The sequence below is a fragment of the Plecotus auritus genome (genome assembly GCF_963455305.1).
Source record: "Plecotus auritus genome assembly, chromosome: 5".
In the NCBI taxonomy this organism is placed as follows: domain Eukaryota; kingdom Metazoa; phylum Chordata; class Mammalia; order Chiroptera; family Vespertilionidae; genus Plecotus; species Plecotus auritus.
Window position 1 is genome coordinate 10,285,939 of NC_137776.1, and position 26,706 is coordinate 10,312,644.

A 26,706-nucleotide genomic window follows, 5' to 3' on the forward strand; every position below is an offset into this window, starting at 1 on the left:
TCACAACAACAATTCAGTTAGGTTTATGCTTTGTGGATAAAGACAATACTTCATCTATAATTTAGTGAACACATCCTTTTGGACCATCTTTCTACTTACGATATTGCTTATGATGAGAACACAGGTGTATAGAGAGAAAATTTAACGCATCTACATGACATCTGTATAAAATAAACTTACAATTTCTTTATATCTGTATTAAGTTTTTTTTTTTTAATATATTTTATTGATATTTTACAGAGAGGAAGGGAGAGGGACAGAGAGCCAGAAACATCGATGAGAGAGAAACACCGATCAGCTGCCTCCTGCACACCTCCCACTGGGGATGTGCCCGCAACCAAGGTACGTGCCCTTGACCGGAATCGAACCCGGGACCCTTCAGTCCACAGGCCGACGCTCTATCCACTGAGCCACGCCGGTTTCGGCTGTATTAAGTTTTTTTGAGGGGCTATTTGCCAGACACTGTTTTAGGCACTTTTATGTATACTAGATCATTAAATCCACTGAGGAAAAAAAAAAAAAGTACATAATTCCCCCCTTATTTATAGATGAGTAAACTGAGTTAAATAATGTTAAGCACCAATTTTAATATCAGATAAACGCGGGTTCTGATCTTAACTCCACACTTACTAGTAGTAACTGTGTGGCTTTGGACAAAGTTGGGATTATTAAATGAAATCACGTGCTTGGCGTATGAAAATGCTAATTAAATGTTCCTGGTGTGGGTATTTTTACTCGAAACTTCATGCACATCATGCAGATCTCTTGGACTTTTCTACATGCCATCTAGCAGCTGACAGCAAGTGCTGAATAAACGAGGACTGGGTGCTGTGCCCTCGCCTCGCCCCACGACGCTGCAGGCCCGCGCTCTCCCTTCGGACTGCGGTGGGGAAAGCTGTGATGGTTCTCTTAGGGTTTCAGCTGTGAACCCACAAGGAATGCATCCACGTCCTTTTACTGCAAAAGCTCTACCAGAAGAGCCTGGCTTATCGACACCGCACAGCCCCGCGTCGACCGGCTGGCTTCATTCCGTGCTTCCAGGCTGGGACACACCAAGGGGAAGGTTCGCTCCAGGGGTGGTTCTGGGACGAAATCTCTCTCCCCCAGGCCTCCCGGTACCCGCTCCTCCGCCTGGACGCCAGTTGGGTCACGACAGATACAACTACGTGCAGTTCTCCCTTTCCAATCACAGGCACGTGGGGAACAGGCGGCCCTTGCACAGAAGGCCGATCACCGCTGGACAGACAGACGAACGGTCTTCCCCGATGGAGCCTGTCACCCCAACAAGAGTTTACGGACTTCGGCCTGGGCCTCGCGCCGCCGACCAGTTGGCTGCGCTCCGCCAGCGGGGGTCCTGGGGGCCGCGGGCTTGGACAGCCTGGGAGAGAAACGGGGGAGACGCAGCGACCCTGGCGCGTGTGCCAAGGGGAAACCCGGGGACCCGCGCCCCAGGTCCGACGCATCAGGACTCACCTCAGCAGCAGGGAGCTGAGCAGGAGGAAGGCGGGCTGCGCGGCGCCCACGACGCACCGCTGTCTCCGCCGGCGCGGCTCGGCCGCCTCGCGCCTGCCGGACGCTACCCCGCTACAGCGTCGCGGCAGGGAAGGCAGCTTCGGCCCGAGGGGAAGGCAGAATTCTGGCACGAGGAGCCGGAGGCGGGTCGCAGGGTCCAGAACCAAACCCCCAGACACTGGCGGGGGATGGGAGCACCGCTGGGGCACACCGAATCTCCCGCCCTGCTCCGGGGGCGGGGCTCGGGGCAACCAATAGGAAGCGGGGCCGGCCGAGAGCGACGGCTCTGCTGGCCATCCGGTGCCGACCTGAGGGCCCCGCCCACCTAGAAACCTGAGGGAAACTAATCCGAAAGCGCTGGGTTGAGGCCTTTCTTCCGTTTCCGGGAAGGGAGAGGGAGTGTAGGCTAGATCCCAGGAAGGTCCCGGAGCTGTAGCGGGTTTAGCGGTTTCTCTGTCCAGAGAGAATCTTAAAAGTGTTCATTGGTTTCTCTAGATACGGTGTTGTTTTTTAGGAAAAATATAGTAAGAATGAAGTCCCGTTTTTTAAAAATTAATGTGTTTTTGTTTCTCTTGTGTGGTTTTTTGTGTGTGCTTTTTGGTGTTAATCCTCACCCCAGGGTATTTTTTTTTCACCATTGATTTTCAGAAAGTGGGAGGGGAGGAGAGGAAAGAGATGCATGGATCTGTTGCCCCATACACACCCCAACCCCTACGGGAGTGGAACCTGCAACCCTTATGTGCACTGGTTGACACTCCAACCAAGCACTGGCCAGGGCTATTCACTATCTATATTAATAATCTATACTAATAAAAGGGTAATATGCTAATTAGAGTGGACATTTTCTGGATGTCCTTCCAGCAAAGCTGCAGCAGCTGTGAGGGCCGAAGCTCAGGCAGCAGTCGGCCGCTGGGAAGGGCTGAGGCTCAGGCTGGCAGTGGTAGCAGCAGCTGGGTAATGGGGGCTGTTCCCTCCCCTGATCTGCCAGGTCGCCTCCCGCAGAGGGAGGCCAGACTGGGGGCTGAGGCAGAGGCAGTTAGGAGCGATCAGGCTGGCAGGGGAACAAGTTAGGGGCAATCAGGCAGGTAGAGGGGCAAGTTAGGGTTGATCAACTGGCAGTGGGGCAAGGTAGGGGCGATCAGGCTGGCAGGCAGAGGGGTTAGGGGCAATCAGGCAGGCGAGCGGTTAGGAGCCAGCAGTCCTGGATTGCGAAAGGGATGTCCAACTGCCAGTTTAGGCCCGATCCCTGTGCATAGTCAGACATCCCCTGAGGAGTCCCAGATTGGAGAGGGTGCAGGCCAGGTGAAGAACCACCCCCTCTGTGCGTGAATTTCGTGCACTGGGCCTCTAGTCTATATATATAAAAGCCTAAGCAACCATTCAACTGGTAGCTATGACGTGCACTGACCACCAGGAGGCAGACACTCGATGCACAGGCGTGGAAACATGGAACAGACTGATGAATCTCAGAGGGAAAGGGGGAGAGGGGAGGGCAGGAAGGGATTAACTAAAGATCTTATAAGCATACTAGAGGCCCGGTGCACAGATTCATGCACTGATGGGGTCCCTCGGCCTGGCCTGTGGTGATAGGGTCAAAACCGATAGTCTAACATCTCATGGGGGGTCCCAGATTGCGAGAGAGTGCAGGCCAGGCTGAGGACCCCACCAGTACACGAATCCGTGCACCAGGGCTCTAGTGTTATTATATTTTAATGATGTTTTCTTTTGTACTTTATATTTCCTGAGGTTTTCAAGATGAGCAAGTATAACATTTTGAATAAAAGGAAACTGGAACTGTCAATGACACTCATCTTTCCTATCCAAATGCAGAGCCATGCCGAGGAGAAAGGAAAACACAGGGCTGTGTGAGTTGCATTATACCTTCCTCTTCTGGAACTGCTAGCCAGCCCATACATGGTTTTGGATTAAGCATAATAAATAAGATATAAAGAAACATCATGTGTTTTGTATTGTTGGATCTGAATAAAAGAGAAAACAGAGCCTTGGTCTAACAAGTAAGGACTAATAGCCACAGGGGAAAAAAGCACCGAAGAAATTTTTCTAGGAAGTGGATGAAAGGGAAAAGAAAAAGAGGGCTTGGACGCAGCCCTTCATTAAATCCCCTTTCCAAGCGATGGAAAAAGCATACATTAGAAAACACAAGGTGGGGAAGATCAAGTTTAGTAACTAGAGAAAACCAACTGCTGGTGTGTGAGGAAATGCACTCACAAAATTCACCACTGAAGGGAGTGTAAATGATCCTATATAATAAAAGCCTAATATGCTAAGTGTCCAGTCATCCGTTCAACCAATCAAAGTGTAATATGCTGATGACATGCTAAGGCCGCTCAACTGCTCGCTATGATGTGCACTAACCACCAGGGGGCAGATGCTTCAACTGGTAGGTTAGCTTGCTGCTGGGGTCCGGCCGATGGGGCCTGAGCGAGAGGGGCCAGGGCGCTCCCACGGTCCCTCCCCGGCTGGCCAACGTCCCACATCTCTCCCCGGCCCCGAATGTGCACTGGTGGGGTTCCTCAGCCTGGCCTGTGCCTTCTTGCAATCTGAGAACCCTCAGGGAATGTCGGAGAGCTGGTTTCAGCCCGATCCCGCAGGCCAGGCTGAGGGACTCCACTGGTGCATGAATTCGTGCACTGGGCCTTTAGTACTAAAATAATGGCTCTTTATAAGGACCCACAAAAGAAAACTTTCTGACATTTCACTACTAGAAACAGTTGTGCTTCACTTGAGAAACTGATTTGTTTTAAGGTTACCGAAAATCACATAATTAATCGTCTCTCTGCTCAGAGATAAACTTGTATCTCAATAACATACATGTATTAATTTTACTTCTGCCTTCATGTTCATTCTTATTTTATGGTGCTCTATGTAGTTTTATATATTGCCTTAATTAATTTCATAAACTGCCTTAATTTAATAGGGTGTCATATAAGTAAAAGGTTCAAGCATACATTAGTAAAATAATGCAATAAAAATGCAATGGAAGATCATTTTAAGGTATGAAATTTAGGTAAGATATAAAATTAACTCAGAGAAATCCAGTCAAAAGCCAAATAAAGCTATATTTTTATACTGTACAAAAGAAAATTTACATTCTTAACGTAACTAGATACAACTAGGGAAAAATTACACATCTCTTAAGAAACACAATATTTAACATCTTACATATGTTTCTGCATTGCAGACTAATAATGAATTTTATACATCTTTATTTACAATACCTTAAAATATTTTTTCATCTCTGGCAGATATATATTTACAGGTCAACAGTGTCTACATTTCACATTTCAACAATCAACAATATTAACCAGTTCAGTAAGACAGTTAAGATAATGGCTTACATGCACCAATAAATATGATCTTAAATGTGCAGGTTTTTTTCTTCAGCTCTGAAAAAAAATGAAGGTCTTTGCTAGTCCTAGGTTGAAAGAATATCAGTCAATAGAGATCATATTTTCTTCATTCATGCCTATCCTATTTAAATTTTCACCAGCACTATTTATTATCTGAATACTTGGGAAGTTTATACCAAACCATAGGTTGATGCTGGGTTAAAAAAAGAAAGGGGGGGGGGTGGAAGGCCAATCTAAATGTACATTCCATAACCTTTTATGAAGCAAACATGTAAAAGTGGGATATATTCTTTTTACGTGTCCATTTTGACAGAGATCAGACTACATAATGCTCAAGTAGAAAAAACTTCAGAAACTGTAGCTCAGGAGAGCCAATTATGGGGAAAATCATCTTTGCCATAAATACCATTTCACTTAACCACTTAAACTGACAGTAAAGCCAGCCTAATTTTTAGAAGAATAAAAAAGATTCATTGTAAAGCAGTTGATGTACTTATTACAGATATTTTAAAACACATGGAGCATTGAGCATTATCTCTCAATTCAGTCTGGATGATAAAACCCACAAACCTTTATTAATAATTGTTAGAAAGCCAATTTTCTTTCCGATAGCTGGGAAAGAGTAATACATTCATTACTTTAAACTACCACCTGGTATTAAAAATTATAATACATAGAACCTGTTTGGAACATCAGTTAATATACAATTACACTTCATATTTTCCACAAAAAGATCACTATTTAATAGTTTAAGTAAATCTTGTAGTTCTTATTGGTCTATACGTTTTTTTAAAAAGAGTATTTTAGCTTTTCATAACCCAATCATGTTTTTCTGCAAAGAAAAAAATATACCCAGTGATCATGTACATAAATTATGTAAACATGCCAATTTAGCCCATATCATACTTACTAAAAATAATTCCCATTGCCCATTTGAAAAGTGCATTTCCATAATTTTCCCCTCAATTTTATTTTTTAAAAGTCACAATATCATACAATATACTAATTTTAAGAACTTGCCCCCTTTTTTATTCAATACTGATGAACAGAACCCTTAATTTGCGTTAAGGAGACATGAAAATGTGCCACAGCAATATTTGGACTTAACCTGTAACTGGTACTTTTGCTGCAAGTGTAAATGTTGACATTTTACTAACAATAAGAAAACCTCAAATGGAATCTTGTAGCTACTACTGTATATCTATGTTCCAGATGAAAGAATAATTTAATATCTATTTCTCCCGGGGCTAGAAAGCAGTCCTTCATGTTAAAGTAGCTTCATTCCTTAACAGTTAGGTACTTTAACAATTATATTTGGCTGATATATTTTCTTTGGTAAATTTTGTAACCAATGAAGACATAAAGAATTTCATCTCATATAATTAACACTAAGCTGTGGACACTCAAATACAACAAACCAGATTGGTATCAATTATGAAGTTGGGGATGGACTACCCAATTAAGTTCATTTTGCTTTGAAAATAAAATTTTTTTAAAAATAATTAACTTACTTCCAGATACACAATTATTTTTAAAAGATTTATTTATGCTTTAAGCCACAACTAATTCTAATTATTGGGTAAAATCTGTATTAAACATAATAGCAGACATCTGAATGTGCCTTAATTTGTAAATATTTTCTCAAAATCCAAAAGGAAAACATAGAACTTACATTTCTGTACTGTGCTGCCAGGTTATTTCACATCATTCCCAGCTTTCTGCTAACATCTGTCCTGAACCGTCTGCTCTGGTATAAATCTGTCATGTGACCAATGGCTAAGATACACAAATACTGGAGGCTGAAGTTAGCAAACTGTGTGGTTTTATGGAGAAATGTGCCTACAAGGCAGGTAAGTTTTGGTGATGACGACTCCTCTAATTCTCATGGCTTAGGATCACCACACAAATTTCTGGCACCGTCAAAAATCTAGTGCAGTTTAAGTACACACTGGATGATTCTATGAGTAGGATTTTCTAATAATGTTCAGTGCCAATATGATATACCCATTAGGTATATAACACAGGTAATACTAAAATGTATGTCTTACTTAATAAACATAAACACCTTGGCAATGGAAAAGTGTATCAACCTAGTAACTCATGATTTTACTTGCACTGTTAACAATTTTATACTACATCCCATCTTCTTATAATCTGGCAAATATGCTAATATTTTAGAGTTTCAGTTATTAATAATATCTAGTTTTTCAAACAACTTATTTCTAAAAAGCACTTTAGAAAAATTAAAGTATTACAAATAAGGGTCACAACCAACTTGGTGGTTTAAAACATGACAATAATCATTCAACTTGAAAGATAAAAAGTATCATGTTCAGACTATTTAACATAGCCATAGTATAGAAAAGTTGCTCTAAAATTCTTATAGATGTTCCAACCATTGGCATGACCTATTCAACATTTTTAAACTGAAAAATAAATACATATGTGAAATACTGATTTAAAAAAACATAAAACAAAATTTACCTTGCAATCCAAAATCAGAAACGGAGGGATCTCCTTGCCAGTGTTTGTACAAATAGTGTGCTATCCCCTAAAGACACATACTAATTTTTTTTAATTTACAAATGAACATGCAGAGAATTAAATGAGACAACTGATTGTCAACAAGTACTCAAAAATGGACCAATAACACACCTCACAAAGTGAGGTAGGAAAAACACCCCACTTCATTAAAATATTCACAAATACAGTGCAAACTAATCTGAAAGAAGTTATTTTCAGTATTCCAGTGTCTAATAAATAATTATAATTCATTTAAAGCTACTAAGTGGAATGTTGGAATATAGGTTGAAAATACTGAGCTTATATAGCTGAGACTACCACATTTAAAACACTGTACATTGGATATACACTTTGAATAACATGACGGTCACCATTCCATTATGAATACAAACCTTTTTTAGTCACATAAGGGAATGTTGCTTTTATCTATCTGCTCTAAGCACAAGGAAGGTTCAATCTCTTTTGACATGAGAAATGAATCGAATTGAATTTAATCTTTACTTTGCAATCCTCCATTGTGCAAAACGATTAACCTTCTACCTAGGTGACTGTGAAAGCTGGCTGATTCAAAAATTACTTTAAAATAGCTAGAAACACTGATCGAAGCCATTTCATTGGGTTTATTTTTGCATTTAAATAAATCCCCAGCAATATAATCAACTATAAAATGGCAGCATATACTGTTATGTGGCAGAAAATAGTAAGGCATAAATTAGAATAAGAAAAATGTATCTATCTTTATACCTGTGGTATAGATACCTACATTTCCAACACTTCCCCATCTATATTTATTACTCTGGATTTTTCTGGATTTAATATTTTTCTTAATGTGCTGTATTCACCAACTACTAGTCCAAAACTGCAGAAATGGAGAGTGTTACATAACACATTTACCATAGTACAAGTAAAGGGTGGCAGTAGGGCATTTGATGGGAGACAGGAGTTTTATTCTGGCTCTGCTTCTTGGTTATGTGACCTTGATTATGTCACCACCTTTCTGGGCCTCAGTTTCCTGAGGATGGATGGGGGAGGGGAGTGTTGTTAGGAGACTAGCAAGATCATCTCTAGGGTCTCTGCTAGTATAAAATTCTATAATAAATAGGCACAGAAGAGTAATTAGGTGGGTAGGGGTCAGGATTTCAAATTACAACCAACCCCCCAGCCAGCTTCTAAAATGTTTACTTAAAAATCTTACTTCTGAGTTAGCTTTTCACTTTACATTTTAGTTTGCTTTCTAGTAACATGATTTTAATTACTGTCATAGAGAAGAGTTCCCCAAACCTTCAGAGTTTTCTTAATCCAGCCTGGTAGAGATGGCACCAAATTGTTTTATTATAGAAAACAAGTGTTTTCCCCCTAACTAGCTGTTCCACAGATAAAAGGGCTTTTCCTTTTAAATGAACATTAGGAAGTATAAAATCAAAGGATGTTAAAGGATATTGCTGGCATATATTTTAACAACTATTGTACATCCGAGACATATTTTTAACTAAATCCAATAAGTAATGTAGATGAATATGAAAAATCTCTTACAAAATTTGACTTATGGTTTGTTAAACTAACTCATTCCATTTAAACTATACCTTGCACAGGACATAAATCCTGAATGCAAAGTTTGAACTAAATAAAATGTTTTTTTCATTAGGGTCAAATCATATCACTTAAAAGAAACATAAATGTTATGGTTTATGCAACATTAATGGGTTATGTATACATACAAAATATATACATAGACATACACATAAATGAAATCCTCTAAGTTGAAAGTTTTCAAAACCAACTTTTCAGATATAAGATTTCTAATAAACCAAAGGGAGATCTTACATTTATTAGAGCTTTTGCTGTAATTTGATATTATTTGGTATTTTTTGTGTGCTTTAACTAAAATCATACTAGAGTTAGATGCCAATAAATGTACAATTTGCTGCATTAAAAACAGCCTCCTAAGTCAAGTGGGTATTTCTGCCATAAAAGTAACTGACCTCCAGCAATGGCTAAGATCTCTCGCCCTGGTTAAGTATAATGCTCTTTTCTTTTTATATCTAAACTTTGCTTTCCTTACTATGTTACAAATCTTTACACTTCATTTATTTTGGCTAATTTTTAATTCATTTATCTGACATCTCTTAGTTAAATTAGAAGGGATACCTAAAATATTGTCTTTGTGATATATACATATACACACCATATATACACACATACGTACACACACACATACAAATCAATAAATCTCTATCAACTTTTAGCTTTATCCTGGACTTTGGCAATTTTGTAGATACTAGTTCAGGTTCTAGTTTTCCATTTTAATATGAGATGAAAAATGTTACAGACCACCAAATTCAAATAAGCATCTAATTGTTTTTATATAGATTGTAACAGAAAGTCCATTTAAGAACAAACAAAACAAACAAACAAAAAACCTCTTATAATTAAAAAAAAAAGGAGGGGGAGAATTATAGGTATGAAAAGAATAAGAGGCATTTTTCCAGTTATTTTATTTATCAAAATCTATTATAATTTTAATTGGTAGAGGTAAATTTTAAACTTTGTTAATTACGAGAATACTTGCTTTCTATAAATTCAGTATATTTCTCTTTCACAAAAATAAAATAAAAATGTCTAAATATACAAAGCACTAATAGTTCTGATGTATTTTGTGGAAGGATAACACATAGCAGTTCAAGTCACAATATACTGATTTTCAAAAACCAACATATTCTCTTCTATTTAATCAAGCATTAGAGCCTGAGACCCAGAAGAGGTCATAATGAAATTTTAACCAACCAAATCAGATTTTTTTTAACCAATAATGCATTTTTGTAGCATATTTACCAAATGCTACTTTACATACATTCAACATTTAGCTTACTGGCATGATTTCAAAGTTTTATAAAAATGAGAAACTTTTGCAGCTATATGATTAGAAGGTACACAAATTGCATTACATCAAACACAAAGGCAGTGTGGTCCTTGTAGGAGAAATCAAGTCAGTACCCCCTCGTAGAAATGTTCTATAAAAATGTGTCACATTGAAGTGTCAGTGTTTTCAGCCAATTATCTGTCCCTGATGTATTTCCTTGGAGTATATGATATATCAGGACTTCAGGTTTCTTAATCCAAAATATCTGACTGAATTTAGGTACATCTAGAAAGCAGCTGAAAGGGTTTCTCCAATAGTCTGACATCACAGAAAGTACTTGAGAAATCCCTCTCTTTACCTGAAGACGTACTTGTTCTACTTCAGTCATAGCTCACAAAGAAAGAAAACCAATCAAAATTTCCCCTCACACACAAAATCCCATATAAGCTAAACAAAGACCACCCCTCCCTCCACAAAACCCCAGCACCAAAGTGTCAGTCATTCCTGGGAAAAAGAACATGCCCCTTGGATTCTCTGATTTGTTAGTTGTTCAAACATGAAGGACAGAAATAACCTTATGTCCTTGTGGGGAGGAGGGAAGACTTGTTAATAATGACTATAGAGCCATTGAGAAAGTGCATTATCAATTATTACACAATCAACTGCCCTCTAATGGAGGTGGCCACACTTGATTCAAATGCCTCGGTAACTAAACATTCGTATCCTCGAGATAAAGGAGATGGGAGAAAAAGAGACACTCGTTTTAATAAAAAAGTGCAGAGTCTACCACCTTTCCCCATGCTTCTCAAGAAAATGATTGCACAGACTCAGAGAAGTCCAAAGTCATAGCAGAATCTCTGAGGCACTCCTGGTTAAGAGAGAAAAAAAATATGACCCAGTATTCATAGTTTATAGATTATGAGAACAAACCCGTTTTTTTGTGTGTGTTTTTAAAAGAAAGCCAAAGAATCATTTCATAGGGATCATATACACCATTTCCTCTAACATATCCTCAGTCTCACAGTGTTGAAATGGGACCGATCAGCCTACGATGGATTGCACATCACCCAAGGAGAAAGGAAGGCATGGAAAATGCAAACATTTTATACTGCTTCACAAACACATTCACAAGGAATAGGTGAAGAGAAGATATAGGAAGGAGAAGAAAGAAACATTATTGCTGTTTCCATACAAAATACAGTATGAACATACCTAAACTAAATCAACTTGGATTACGATGACCAATATTTTCACAACGTGGGATGAAGTTTCTTCTTGCACAATGAAATGTTCAGTTTAAAAGGTAAGCAGAAAGATGAGAGAGGATGTCAAATCTACACCTGGGATATCAGCTGCATATTGAAACTTGGGGATCGAGACTGCTTGGTTAAGGGGGCGCCTGGGCTCAGGAGCTCTTTACCTTCTCCAGCTTGACCTAGCCGGTCTTCCTGTAGACTGATAGTCGAGTATCGATTAGCATTGCTACTTGCTAAATTAGTAACTCCCTCAGTGCCAACCCCAAAGCTGGTACTTGCTTGACTGCCATTTACATAGTCAAATGATTTACTTGAGGAAGCACTGGCTGTCCGGATGAGACTTACACTATTGGTTTTTGGCACCACCTGGCCAGCAGGCAGACTCAGGTGTTTCTTCATCGGTGTCAGCTCAATTGAATCTACACTAAGATCAGTAGGTTGCTGTACATACTGCCTGCGAACTACTGAATCTCGGGGGCTTTCACTGGATTTGATGGGAGAAGCTGTTTCTTTTTCCTTGACTGAACGCCCAGTTGCTACTTTCCTTAAGCTTCCCCTCTGAGAAGAGGAGGATGGTTTGGTCCCAATTGGCTGATTGCTGAGGGAAGCCCCTGATGAAAATCCTTCATCTGCATCATTTAGGTTTACTGACTCCTCTTCTCCATTTACCCCCTCAGCACCTGAAAAACAAATCAGAAATACTCAGCAATAGCCAAATTAAATAAGAAGTAGCTGTGAATAACAACTCGACTGACTTTATCTTTTGGGTAATGTTTGATATAGGTTGGCAATGGCTTTGTTATCAACACTTCCCCTAAATAAATTAAGGGAAGAAACCTTAATCTACACAGAATTCTAATGTTATTCAGTTTATTTAGCTTTAATAGCCCAACTTTTGTAAAATTATCCACAAATTAACTTAGTATACTATCAGAATTTAGGATTATAAAACAATTATAGGTAAAATACAACATTTTCTCATCATAAATCTTTATAATACATCCTTATCAATTTGAAGTGATCATATCTATTTAAATAAACAAAATTTTTCCTATCTTCCTTAACACACCATAAAATAGACCCCTTTCTAATTTCAGTCAACCAGAATAATGCCAAAAATATTTATCTGTAAAAAGCCAAACCCTTTTTAACTACAATAAAAATTTATATTTCTTCAACAGTTCACTGCTTCTAAATGGCTAAACCTTTATGATGGAAGTAGTAAATTTTCTAATTCTAAGAAAAATTTTACATTGCTCCAATTGTATTCCTTATTGTATTTTGTCTTATGGACATATTTAATCACTGGTTTCCATATTTTCTTGATCAAATGTGAAGAAAATACGTGATTATCAGAGGGCAAGCTAGGGAACCAGCAGGAGTATTTAAAAAGGATTTTTACTTCCTATATTATGTATTTCTGTACAATTTTAAATTTTTAGTTTGAGAAGTATATGTTCGTAATCACAAAATACTATAATGCCCAATTATGTTTCATGCAGAAACTGCAGTTAACAAAAGAATCCTTTTCTTTGGATTTTGTAAGGGAAGAAACATATATATTTAGCTTGGGCTTTCCAAAAAGCCCAACTGTCTTACTGAAAGTATGAAAAACATTCTCTTAGAAAATAATACACTTGCTTCTTTAAAAACTGATAGTGGTTTGCTACATCATTAAGTATGTTTACCAGACTTTGAGAACTTTAACCTGAATCTACATGCAGACAGCAACATTATCGTTAAGGTAAAATGTTAGGAAGGAAATCTAGACAAATATTACCTTGTGATAGGGTTACCTAAGTAAACTATATACAAAATATTTAAACACAATCTTTAACATAGTACCTGAAAAAATAAATTTTCTTAGTTATATTTTCTCATAGGGATTATTTCCTTCCTTCAAAAGAAGAATGAAATAAGCTTTCCTTAAAGCAAAAAGCACCTTGTTATTTTCATCCAGCAGTTTAATAATCTTTAATCATCATGCAAAGCCATATGAAAATGCAGCTGACACCACTTCTCTCAACCCCTTGTTCAAAAGAACAGGATATAATGTATCTCAAATAAAAAACTTTAAATTATATATATGCCCATGATATCATCTTAGCAATTTCCTTCAGTTAGTATAAACAACTCCAAAATGCCCAAGGAGGGTTACTGGTTCAGAATTGATATCAGTAATATAAAACCAGGAGTGAACAGAAATGTATATATTAAATTAGGAAAGGAGACTGAGAGACTTAGTGCTAGCTTCCGAATCTTGCCACATGCAGATCTGGTGCCCAAGCAATATGGCCATAAAAGAGATGAAGATAACATAAAAGCCACCATGCAAGAGAACCTACTGATGTTTTATAAACTAAAAATACTGTTTCAGTATAGTGGAACACTGACTATACTTTAATCACAGGCATCCTCAATTTAGTAATAATTTTAAATCAAGCTTTAAAAATCACAAAACATTTCTTGACAATCAGAATAAAGGTAAGTAATGGGCTCATAATCTCAATTTCAACATACAATAAATACAGTTTTAATTGTAAAACTATTTAAAACCACATACCAAAAAAATATATATATTTTGTTTTGTTTTTTAAAGGTCAATTACCAATGTTTATCCAAAAGCTCCAGCAGACTTCAGAATTACCAGAACTTTACTAGGTTTTGGTAATTTCCTTCCTTCAGTTTAAAAAAATCTCAAGGAACAAAAGGTAATTGTGTGGTGCTCTCCCTCTCCTGGGCTCGCCTGCATCTTTCCATTCCCCTCCTCTTTGCCCCCAGTCCGTTACCTTCACCCTTCTCTCTCCTAAGCTCCAAGGGCCTTTTCTTTCACCTCTGTAACTTATTTCCTGAGCCCATTTCTCCTACTGCTCATTTCTTCCACCTTTGTGATTTTCTAAATAACCTCCCATATTATATATGTACACACATACATATATAAAGTAACTATGCCTTAGAACATATTTCCTTTCTAATATTCTCCCTGGGTGGTAACAATACTATTGATGATCCAAAGAAGAAACAAGCAAAAAGAATTTTTTAACCAAAAAGGATTTTTAACAAACTTTTCCATTATGTCTGCCTTTCCTTATAAATTTAGCTTCTACTAATACTGATTTAAAACTATAATTTACTCTAGATTAAAAGACAAAATAACTTTTGAGACATTTCAAACACACTGAAGTTTCAGACTCAGTGAGAATGGCTATACTCCACCCTCACAAACTGAAATTTTCTACTAGTGATACTACTATTTTGGTTCCTTTTTCAAAGTGTCTGACTTTGATCAATTGGAAAAATGTTTCAACCTTATCCCACACTTCCTAGAATATCATCAAGTGTTAACATAGTACAACTACATTTAGCACAAATACTCCAACACTCCAACAATGGCAGGAGATGCACATAAGTGGCTCATTTAGTCATCTAGAACGTTAAGAAACACCTGAAACCTATATAATTTTAGTAACCAATGTCATCCCAATAAGTTCAATTAAAAAAGGAAAACAAAAAGGAATGTTAAGAAATAGGATGTTGTCCCATTTATATCAACTTTGGATTCAACATCTCTTCACATATTTATTTTTATGCCTTTATACAAGGATAAAAGATACAGAAAAAATGAAAAGGGAAAGCTGCATTTCTCACAGGATCTCTGTAAAACAGCATCAATTCTTTGGGTCCCTAGATCATGCACATGCAATACTGGTCAAGAAAGTAAGGTTAATCTGGGCAAATGGACAGAGGGTAGATTTAAATTCTTACTGAGCATGCTCAAATTTTTAATGCACCAAAGAGCAAGAGACTTCCTTAAGGTGGAAGTAACTGCTTCGTGTATGTTTGGTCTTTAAAGTAAAAATATGTAACCTATTTTAAAACTACTTGCTATGTTTCATAAATTAAATTAATGTAAAGGCTCCACAGTAGCAATTCATTAAATAATTAAAAAACGATTAGGCTACAGTTCCCTCTTTCACAAAGCCAACTCCTATGGCATCACAGGAAAGCAGCAAATAAACACTTTCCTATCAGGGAAAAGTGTTCTTTTCCAGGTGGTGGTGGTGGTGGTGGTGGTGGTGGTGGTGGTGGTGGTGGTGGTACTGGGGCAATGGGGATTTTTGGAAGAGGGGGGGATGATTCTCATTTTGAGATACCTACATTGTAGAAACAAGATCTACAGGATACCTGACCTCTAAATAATACATTTCAACTCTGGGTGGTACATAAGATAATCATTATTTACAATAAATGATAAAATGTAGCGTGCAACAGGGTAGTACATTAATAGAGGAAAGATGTCAGTAGTTCACTGGTTAGACCCAGGCAACTTGACCCGAAGATTATAAAAAGCCAATCAATACCAGTTTACTCTATTAAAGATGTAAGAAATTCGTATTAATTGGCTACCCTGGGATTAGAGATAAAATTGCCGGCTCCGCTTTAGTCCCATTTCTTAAAGATAATGTATTAATGTTTTAAAATTCTCCGCACATATTCTTTAAAGAATAAATTATTATATGAATTAAATAAACTCACATTGACTAATAAGGCTCATGTCCATTGTGTGCATTTTCCCTCTCCTAAAGTTAGAACAAACATGCTCAGTAATGAAAAACTCCAAGCATTTGCAGACCTTTTGGAGATAGGCCTCTGCCTTGTTAGTAGCCATGCCAAGCTGTTCTTTGATTACACAGGGATGCAGACTCCAGGCCAGCACAAATGGTAACTAAAGATTGTACTTGACCTGAAACTAGGCATATGGGGGTTTGTGCTTTGCAAGGAGGAGCTAATACACTCTGGGGTAGTGGAAACACACACTAGAATGGAAAAATGTTCTGCTTGGGGTTAGAGAGCCAGGATCCTTCTCCAGAAAATGCCTCTCTGACTTCTGTCTCCTCATCTCTGTCCTACCCTCTGTTGTGGCTGCTGCTGAGTTGGGCTCCGGTGAGCCGTGCTCAGGGGTCCTGCGCACCAGCACCTCCCCCTCTTGCACACGTTTGATCCCTAGGTCAGTGGAGCCGTGTTGGATCGGGGAGCCAGGAATACTCGAGTCAGCCTCGTTTGAGAAGTCAAAGCCATCTGGGATTCAACATATAACATTTTAGTGCTTTTTGTGCTCCTCTATTCTTTGAGCATTTTGACCCAGGCAGATAAGAGAATGTATAAATGGATATGATATAAACACAAACACTATTTATATAGTTACATGTGTGTGCACAGCATACACACACATAAGGCAGCAGATGAACAATGTGAGGTTTGCAAATGAATAGGATAGAAAAATAGGAATCATTAAAATGGCAGTTAATTTCTCTTAGCCAAGACAGCTTGACTATTCAAGTACCATATGACTATAAAATACTGCTGGATTCAGCACTTATTAAGAAAGGAAAAGCAGATTAAAAATCTAAAAAACAATAATCATTCCTTTTATGGATAGCTTGTATTACACCATTAGTTTGGCCAGTTATAATTTTCTCCCACAATGCTCATACATGCACCTTTTTTTCCCAATTTGGTAAGAAGCTTAAAGAAACTTCTTTCCTATTGTTATTACTAGTTCAAAAAAGATAAAAATTAATTTGATCTTATTTTCTGTTTCAACACTCATAAGGAATTCTAAATAACATCTATTTTATTAAGATACATTTAGTATGTAAATCATTTTAGTGCTACTTTTAGAAACTGAACAATTTTACTTTAATTATAGAGAGTACTATAATATCATGTGCTGATATAGTCTATTAAAACAGTGATAAATTTAATTGAATCCATGAGTGAGCTATAAGGATTTTGTCCTCACCTTCTCTCCTCCATCTATGGCGACGGATGGAAGCTGTTGTAATTGCAGTCCGAGAAATCCTCGGCACTGTCGGAGTGACTTCCACTTTAAGTACTTTCTGGCCTTCTTGTGAAGAATCAGGAGCATCGAATGGTAATGAATTTTTCATGGCATTAGCAACCTAAAATGATAATGTAAGTCTAGACATATTTACAACCTATATACAATTTATACTTATTCTACACTTACTCATTTCCACAATTTCTGAATATGTATTTAAAATGCTTACTATAAATATAAAAGTAGAATGTTTCAGAAATATTTGTATTTCTATTATTCCGTATTGTTCTAGGCAGGTTTTTAAAAAGGATTTATTTTTTTTAAATGTCAGTCACCTTACCAATTTCTCGAAGTTATTGACTTTCAAAGAGGAAATAACATTCCATAGAAGGAAAATTGTTTAACATTTGAATCCTGACATAAGAAAAATTAGAGTAAGTTTCTGATCCTTTAGGTAGTAAATAACATGCAAAATTAATCTCTGATTAAAATAATTAGCCTTTTCTCCACTCCTTTGTTTCATAAGAAATTTTTCCCGACATATCTGATATTTTGTCCCAATACTTTCTGCCCTCCATAGAGGAAAGTAAAATATCTGGCTCAAGAGTAATTGCCATTGATTGATTTATGTTTCTTTTAGAGAGCCAGGATTCTTCTCCTGCAACGGCCTCACTGACTTCTTTTGATTTTTATTGACTTTTTTTTATTGGTCTGTTTTCATTAATTTTTAGAGAGAGAGAGGAAGGGAGAGGGTCAGACAGAAACATCAATGAGAAAGTAACATCATCAACTGACTGCTTCCTGCAGGCCCCTTACCAGGGATGGAGCCAGCAAGCCAGGCATGTGTCCTGACCGACCGGGAATCGAACCAGCGACCTCTTGGTTCATAGCTTGATGCTCAAACACTGTCACAACAGTCAGGTGGGTTTATGTTCCTTAATGGGGTAGTGCTCATCTGGCAAAGATCTTGAGATAGAGGATTGTTATTCTCCCTCCCTCTCCACTTGGACAAGGACAGGACAAGTGGAGTGTAGCAACCTAGATAAGTGTGCCTTCTCTACCAACCCAAACATTCTCTGCAGAGGGAGTCGGGGGCCTGCTTCAAGGTCTATTGAGGGGTGGGAAGTTAAGTCTTTCAGTTTAGCCTTTATCAGTGCTAAATATAATGCCTTGTTTTTCTATTTGCCAACTATTTTATCTACTTATCATCTGCTCTAGATTTGAATAGAGAAAAGGAGTGTTATTTATTGGGTCCCTCAGAGATCCCCAATAATAAAGAACTTTTCCAGGACTAGAGATTACTAATCTCTTTAACTATATTGCCTTGAAAGTGCCCCTCTACTTAATTTTTAAAATTGTTACAAAGATAAAAGCATGAATTTAAAGAGTCTCTCAAATGCAAAGTATTATTACTGTAATATAATTTTTAAAAATCTTGTTATCCATTCATTTTAATGTAAATTAATGTTAAAGTAAAATTAGGGATGATGACATTAGGAAAAAAATGGGAATTTAAAGTACAAAAAAAGATAAGAAATTGTACTTTTAAAGCACTGTAAGTAAAAGTACATAAATAATTTTTAAAATACCATTATAAAAACAGTGTAAAAAGTTTAGAAAACAAAAAATTGCAAAGAGATAAAAATCATCCCCAGTCAAATCACCGAGACAACTATTGGCATTTTGTATGTTTCTTTTTTTTTTTTTTTTTTTACATCTTCATCCGAGGATATTTTTCCATTGATTTTTAGAGAGAGTGGAAGGGAGGGGAGAGACAGAGAAAGAAACATTGATGTGAATGAGACACGTGGATTGGTGGCCTCCCTCACGTGCCAGGGATTGAGCCTGCAACCACGGTACATGCCCTTGACCAGAATCGAACCTGGGACCCTTCAGTCCGTAGGCCGATGCTCCATCCACTGAGCGCACTGGCTAGGGTGGCATTTTGTTTGCTTCATCTGTCCTATCTAGACTAAAAAACAGTTGTATACTGTTTTATCACTTAACATAAGCTAGCATCTTTCTTTAATATAAATGTCCAAATACATAATTTCACCAAGCAAATATCGTATAATAATCATTCTCTGCTGTGGAACATTTAAACTGTTTTCATTCCTTTGAAATTAAAAATAAAAATAATGCTGTGCTTGCAACACAGGTTTAAAAAAAATTTAAAGTAGTTTTCTGGGATATATTGCTAGACATGGAATAGTGGATCAAACAAAACGAATACACCCTCTGCAGAGGGGTGTTTAGAGTTGTGTTATACTCCTACTGGTAACATAAAAAATGCCTTCCATAGCCGACTATTGGATGTTTACATTTGTTTTTATTATCATTATTATTTTTAAATCCTCACCCGAGGATATTTTTTTTATTGAGTTTAGAGAGAGAAAGAGGAGATGAGGAGGGAAGGTGAGAGGAGGAGAGAGGACGAGGGGAGAAAGAGAGAGAGAAGTGAGAGAGAGAAACACATCGATTGATTGCCTTTCATATGCGCCCTGACTGGGAATCGAACCTGAAACCTTTTGGTGTACGGGACGATGCTCCAACCAACTGAGCCACCCAGCCAGGGTGAATGTTTACATTTGTTTTTAGGTTAATCATTTACCTTTTGGAGATATACTTATTTCACGGCAAAGTATAAAATCTTTTCATATAAACAAAATATTAATTGGCTTTCTTGTCGTGCTTGTTGAAATTACTTCTTTTTCAATTTGTACAAAGCATATTAATTTTGTTTTTCAGATACCAGTGGTTTAGCAATTTTGTTTTTTAAAATATGTTTTTCAGAAAGAAGAAGGGAGAGGAAGAGATAGAAACATCAATGATGAGAGAAAATCAATGATTGGCTGTCTCCTGCACTCCCCCACTAGTGGGGATTGAGCCCTGACCAGGAATCAAACCAGGACTTCCTGGTTCATGGGTTGACGCTCAAACACTAAGCCACACCAGCTGGAAGACAGTGATGGTTTAGAATTTAGATGTTTAGGTGGTCAAAAAAATCATCAACCATTTTTTAGTGACTTGTCATATCATTTAAGTTTAGAAAGTCCTTCCTGCAGAAATTTGAGTATTTATAACCTTTCCCCCTCTCTTAAAGGGCTTCAAAATATTTCAATTCTTTAAACTTTATTTGAATTGTATTTTGATACATGGTAGGAGGAGAAGGTCTAAACCAATTTTGTTTTCTTTCTAACAGTTAACCAACTACTATTATGGAATAAACCCTTTTCCTCAATGATTTGGATTGCATCAGATTTTGCATACTAATTTCTTATATCCTCCACAGGTACAGGTATGTTTAATAAAAAGTAAATATTTTCACTTACCAATAGTGGTTGAGAAAAGAGTTCTAGCTGAGCTCTATAAATGATGTCATCAAGGACTTCCTGGCCAAGGTCCCACTGTCCATTATACCTAAGGAGAAGCAGATAGTTTACTATCTTTAGCAAATATTTTTAATATTCAACAACAACCTTTTTATTGTTCCAAGTCCTACTATTTTGATTCTTTTTTTTAAAATAAATCTTTATTCAGATTACTACAATTATTTCTCCTTTTTCCCCCCATAGCTCCCCTCCACCCAGTTCCCACCCCACCTTCTGCCCTTACCTCCCCCACACTGTCCTCATCCATAGGTGTATGATTTTTGTCCAGTCTCTTCATGAACCCCCCATATCCCTTTCCCCCTGAGAATTATCAGTCCACTCCCTTTCTATGCCCCTGATTCTATTATATTCACCAGATTATTCTGTTCCTCAGGTTTTTAATTCACTTGATTTTTAGGTTCACTTGTTGATAGATATGTATTTGTTGTTCATAATTTTTCTCTTTACTTTTTTCTTCTTCCTCTTCTTTTTTTTTTTTTTTAAATATATTTTATTGATATTTTTTACAGAGAGGAAGGGAGAGGGATAAAGAGCTAGAAACATCGATGAGAGAGAAACATCGATCAGCTGCCTCCTGCACACCTCCCACTGGGGATGTGCCCGCAACCAAGGTACATGCCCTTGACCGGAATCGAACCCGGGACCCTTCAGTCCGCAGGCCGACGCTCTATCCACTGAGCCAAACCGGTTTCGGCATCTTCTTCCTCTTCTTTAAGAATACCTTTCAGCATTTCATATAATACTGGTTTGGTGGTGATGAACTCCTTCAGCTTTTTCTTATCTGTAAAGCTCTTTATCTGCCCTTCAATTCTGAATGATAGCTTTGCTGGGTAGAGTAATCTTGGTTGTAGGTTCTTGCTATTAATCAGATTGAAAATTTCTTGCCACTCCCATCTGGCCTGCATAGTTTCTGTTGAGAAGTCAGCTGACAGTCGTATGGGTGCTCCCTTGTAGGTAACTAACTGTTTTTCTCTTGCTGCTTTTAATATTCTCTCTTTGTCTTTTGCTCTTGGCATTTTAATTATGATGTGTCTTGCTGTGGTCCTCTTTGGATTCCTTTTGTTTGGGGTTCTGTGCGCTTCCAGGACTTGTAAGTCTATTTCTTTCACCAGGTGGGGGAAGTTTTCTGTCATTATTTCTTCAAATAGGTTTTCAGTATCTTGCTCTCTCTCTTCTTCCGTTACCCCCATAATTCTGATGTTGGTACGCTTGAAGTTGTCCCAGAGACTTCTTACATTATCTTCAACTTTTTGGATTTTTTTTTTTTTGCTTTTTGCTTTTTCAGTTGAGTTTTTTTTGCTTCTTTGTATTTCAATTCTTTGACTTGATTTTTGTGTTCCTCTTGTCTGTTTTTGGGTCTCTGTATAATATTTTTTATTTCAGTCAGTGTATGTTTAATTTCTAGTTGGTCCTTTTTCATATCTTTGAGGGTCTCGTTATATTTATCGGCCTTTTCTAGGATATTCTTAAAAAGCCTTATAACCGTAGTTTTGAATTCTATATCCAGTCGTTTGTTTTCCTCCATTTCTTTCGTTTGTGATCTGTTTCTTTGACGCCGCATTTTCACTGCTTCCCTGAGTTGGTAGGGTAGATTTGTGTGCTAGGTTTCCTATATGGCCCAGTGGGTCGGCCTCCCCAGTTAACCTGAGGTGGACACTCTTGGTGCACCCCTTTGTGGACTGTGTGTACAACCTTGTTGTAATTAAGTCTTTATTGTTGTTGGTATCACTGGGAAGAATTGACCTCCAGGCCAGTTGGCTGTAAGGATCAGCTGTGTCTATGCTGGGAGAAGTTTGGTGCTGGAGACAGCCTTATTGGATTAGACTTGCCCAATTGCAATAGCCTCTGTGCTCAGCTTGGATGGGGTGGAGTCTCAGTCTTGGCTTCCCGTCAGCCTTGCCCTTGCGCGCACATGCGCGCCTTCAGACTTCTGCCTTCCCGGCTCCCGAGTCTCCGCCCGAGAATCCAGACTCCCCCCATAAGAGCGTGGGTCCCCAGGGGCTCGCCTGGAACTGGGGTTCACTGCAGTCAGGAGCCTCTGACTCCCATCCACTAGGGAAAGCTTGTGGCAACCTCCGCAGCCTTTGTGCGCACTGGCACAGGCGCGCTTTCAGTCCTCCGCCTTCCCCGGCTCCCGAGTCTCCTCCCGAGAGTCCAGACTCCCCCCACAAGAGCGTGGGTCCCCAGGGGCTCGCCTGGAACTGAGGTCCAGTGCAGTCAGAACTGGGGCTCAGTGCAGTCAGGAGCCTCTGACTCCCATCCACTAGGGAAAGCCTGTGGCAACCTCCGCAGCCTTTGTGCGCACTGGCACGCGCGCGCTTTCAGTCCTCCGCCTTCCCCGGCTCCCGAGTCTCTGCCCAAGAGTCCAGACTTCCCCCACAAGAGCGTGGGCCCCCAGGGGCTCGCCCGGAACTGGGGTTCAGTGCAGTCAGAACTGGGGTTCAGTGCGGTCAGGGGCTTCCTTCCCCCTTCCGCCAGAGAAAGTCAGCCAGGCTCTCAGCCACCCTTCCTCTCTGCGCGCACAAAGACCCTTTGCCGTACCTCCAATTCTCTGTGAGCTTTTCTCTTTCCTTCTAGTTGTAGAATTTTCACTCAGTCAGCTTTCCTGTGGTTCTGGATGGTGTCCGTTCTGTCTTTTAGTTGTAGTTTTGAAATTGTTGCGTGAGGCAGCAGTTTAGGTGTTTACCTATGCCGCCATCTTGGTTTATCCCCCTATTTTGATTCTTAAACAAGATTTTCACATCAATTTTTTCATCATTCCATTTCTAAATGGTCCCACTTTTGGTTACAAGAACAAAATGAATATTTCAGATATTAAAGTTTAGAATAGTTTATAGATGTCTCTTCACATAAATCGTTTTTTATCATGTATTGATATTTAGGTTAACCTATTTAATGCATTCATGAAAACCTGGGTTATAAACTATATGGGGAGACAGTTTTCCTTTATGTTCATAGCAGTGTTATTTATAATAGCTAAGATCTGGAAACTCATTGCCAATACTGATGAGGTAAAAGGACCTTCCTGCCTATAGTTTCTTCTAGGAGTTTTATGGTTTTAGGAACACATTCAACTCTTTAATCCATTTTAAGTTGCCATTTGTATAAGACATAAGAGAGTGGTTCAGTTTCATTCTTTTGCATCTGGCTGTTCAGTTTTCCCAGCACCATTTACTGAAGAGACTATTCTTTCCCTATTGTATATTTGAACATTGGTAAGAGTGAGTATAAGTCTTAAAAGTTCTCATCTAAAGAAGAAAGTTTGTAACTATGTGTGGTAATGAATGTTAAGTAAACTTACTGTGGTAATCATTTCACAATATAAAATGTCTAATCATTATGCTGTAGACCTAAAACTAAAACCTTATATGTGAATTATATCTTAAAAAAATTTAATTCAATAGTTATTATATTGTTTTCAAGTTTAAAATGTACATTAATTTTAAAAAGTACTAAGAAGAGTTCATATTAGAAAAACAAGATAACTGGTCCATCATGAAACAAAAGATTTAGTGTTGTGTGATAAAGAAAAAAAAGAGAAATATTAATTTTCCAAACATTAGGAAAAATTCACCCAATTTCAGTCCACCTACTTACATGGCATAATAAACCCCGGTGAGAAGTTGCACCATAAATTCGGGATCCAATACTATTCGACCACAGAGTTCTTTCCAGTGTTTTTCATGTTGCCGTGGAAACCCACTCACACAAACCCTACAAAATACAGTATTTATCATGAGTGATTTCTGGTTTCATTGAATCAAATATTTTGCTTTTATAAATTCATTTATTCAGTTATTTGTTGCTCAAACATTTATTAAATACAGTCACTACTTACCAGTTACTGTCCTGAGCCTAGGTATACAGTTGTGAACAGGTAAAAATAAAAATAAAACCTGTGCGACTATATTGATAAAAACAACTTAAATAGCCAGGTCTTTCAAATTCATCCTTCTCTCTCTTCACAAAATAAATGCATAACTTTCTCATATTACAAATTTTATCAGGATGAATTAGTGAGAGATACAGAAATCTCAAAACAAATAAAGGACATTTCAAACTACTGATGTCTGTGAAACCATTTTTAATCAAAATACCATAAACAATCCTCTACCTTCCATCTCCTTAGAACAGTGGTCGGCAAACTGCAGCTCGCGAGCCACATGCAGCTTTTTGGCCCCTTGAGTGTGGCTCTTCCACAAAATACCACGTGCAGGCGCGCATGTACAGTGCGAATGAAACTTCGTGGCCCATGCGCAGAAGTAGGTTTTCGGCTCTCAAAAGAAATTTCAATCGTTGTACTGTTGATATTTGGCTCTGTTGACTAATGAGTTTGCCGACCACTGCCTTAGAAGATGCTTCCAGAAAATGATGCTTAATAATTATCAAAAATTGTAATGTACCTATGTTCTTTTAATGAATTAATTTATTGGAATAACTATCATGGTGAGTTAAGAGAAATATTTTCATTTTTAGTACATCATAGTATCAGGAATTTTTTTCAAATTTTAGTTTACATATACATATTTTTGTAGCAAAGACATATAATAAGGTGATCAATAATACACTTTAAAGTATAAAATAGCATTATATTAGTATAAAATATGTGGGTAAAATATAATGAAATTCAATTTCACAAAGAAAAATGAAAAATACAGATTGGGGCAAAAGTAGGTTTACAGTTGCTCCTCTGGGAAACAATAATCTTATCTAATAAAGAGGGAATATGCTAATTGACCCTCACACCGTTGCAAATATGGAGGCACCAACAGCCAATAAGGAGGGAATATGCTAATTAACTGCCCTGCGCTCAAAGATGGCGGCGCCCACAGCCAATAAGGAGGGAATATACTAATTTACTGTCCGGTCCTCGAAGATGGTGGCACCCACAGCCAATAAGGAGGGAATATGCTAATTCACTGCCACGCCCTCAAATATGGCAGAGCCCACAGCCACAAGATGGCAGCACCCAGTCCCCTCAGCCCCACCGGGGCACCTGCATCTGGAGTCCCCCAGTCCCCTCAGCCCCCCAGCTGCCCAGGGCCAGTCCGAGGCACAGGCAAGCCTCAGATGGCGGCTACCCAGCCACCCAGGGCCAGCATGAGGCACAGGCAAGCCTCGGATGGTGGCTGCCCAGCCGCTCAGGGCCGCCCGAGGCTCAGGTAACCAGGGCCGACCAAGGCTTACGCTGCTGGCAGTGGCAGCTGCAGAGGTGTGACGGGTCGTCGCCTTCCCCTGATCACCAGGTCACCTCCCGCCCCTGAGGGCTCCTGGACTGTGAGAGGGGGCAGGCCGGGCTAAGGGAACCCCCCCTCCAGTGCATGAATTTTCATGCACCGGGCCTCTAGTTAATAAATAATAGTACAAGAATAAACTGTATTTCACAAACTCACAGCTGTAAACCTACTTTTGCCCCACCCTGTATAATGTCAGACTATTAAAGAAAAGCTTGTTCATTTATTCCTCAAATGGGTGATGATGGGTATCAGATCACTGTAGTATTTACATTATATACATTTAAAACACTGACTGGCCTGTGAATCACAGACTTTCAGTTTTAAAGATGGCTCAGCCCTGGACAGTTTGGCTCAGTGGATAGAAGCGTCGGCCTGTGGACTCAAGGGTCCCAGGTTCGATTCCGGTCAAGGGCATGTACCTTGGTTGTGGGCACATCCCCAGTGGGGGGTGTGCAGGAGGCAGCTGATCGATGTTTCTCTCCCATCGATGTTTCTAACTCTCTGTCCCTCTCCCTTCCTCTCTTAAAAAAATCAATAAAAATATATTAAAAAAAAAAAGATGGCTCAGTGGTTAAGCATCGACCTATGAACCAGAGATCATCGTTCAATCCAGGTCAGGGCACATGCCTGAGTTGTGGGCTCAATCCCCAGTAGGCGGCTTGCAGGAGGCAGCCAATCAATGATTCTCATCATTGATGTTTCTATCTCTCTCT

At 38.7% G+C, this 26,706-nt stretch overlaps 2 protein-coding genes across 13 annotated transcripts in view; both read right to left on the reverse strand.

The window, feature by feature from the left end:
- The window catches only part of ORC2 (origin recognition complex subunit 2), a 35,072-nt gene extending 33,329 nt beyond the window's left edge, over positions 1–1,743 (reverse strand). For 2 of the 3 annotated variants that reach the window (XM_080668018.1, XM_080668020.1), the window contains exon 1: positions 1,474–1,743. The gene's annotated coding sequence lies outside the window, so the exon portion shown is untranslated. The remainder of the gene's footprint in view (positions 1–1,473) is intronic. The other variant, XM_080668019.1, reaches the window with a different exon arrangement.
- Positions 1,744–8,232: 6,489 nt separating this feature from the next.
- The window catches only part of HYCC2 (hyccin PI4KA lipid kinase complex subunit 2), a 47,313-nt gene continuing 28,839 nt past the window's right edge, over positions 8,233–26,706 (reverse strand). For 5 of the 10 annotated variants that reach the window (XM_080669612.1, XM_080669608.1, XM_080669616.1 and 2 more), the window contains 5 exons: positions 24,354–24,470; positions 20,697–20,784; positions 17,326–17,485; positions 16,434–16,601; positions 8,239–12,202 (listed from right to left, as the gene is read on the reverse strand). In XM_080669612.1, coding sequence (XP_080525738.1) covers positions 11,601–12,202; positions 16,434–16,601; positions 17,326–17,485; positions 20,697–20,784; positions 24,354–24,470 — 1,135 coding nt within the window. In that variant the 3' untranslated portion in view covers positions 8,239–11,600. Of the gene's footprint in view, positions 12,203–16,433; positions 16,602–17,325; positions 17,486–20,696; positions 20,785–24,353; positions 24,471–26,706 lie in introns of all 10 variants that reach the window. The other 5 variants (XM_080669614.1, XM_080669615.1, XM_080669609.1 and 2 more) reach the window with 3 other exon arrangements.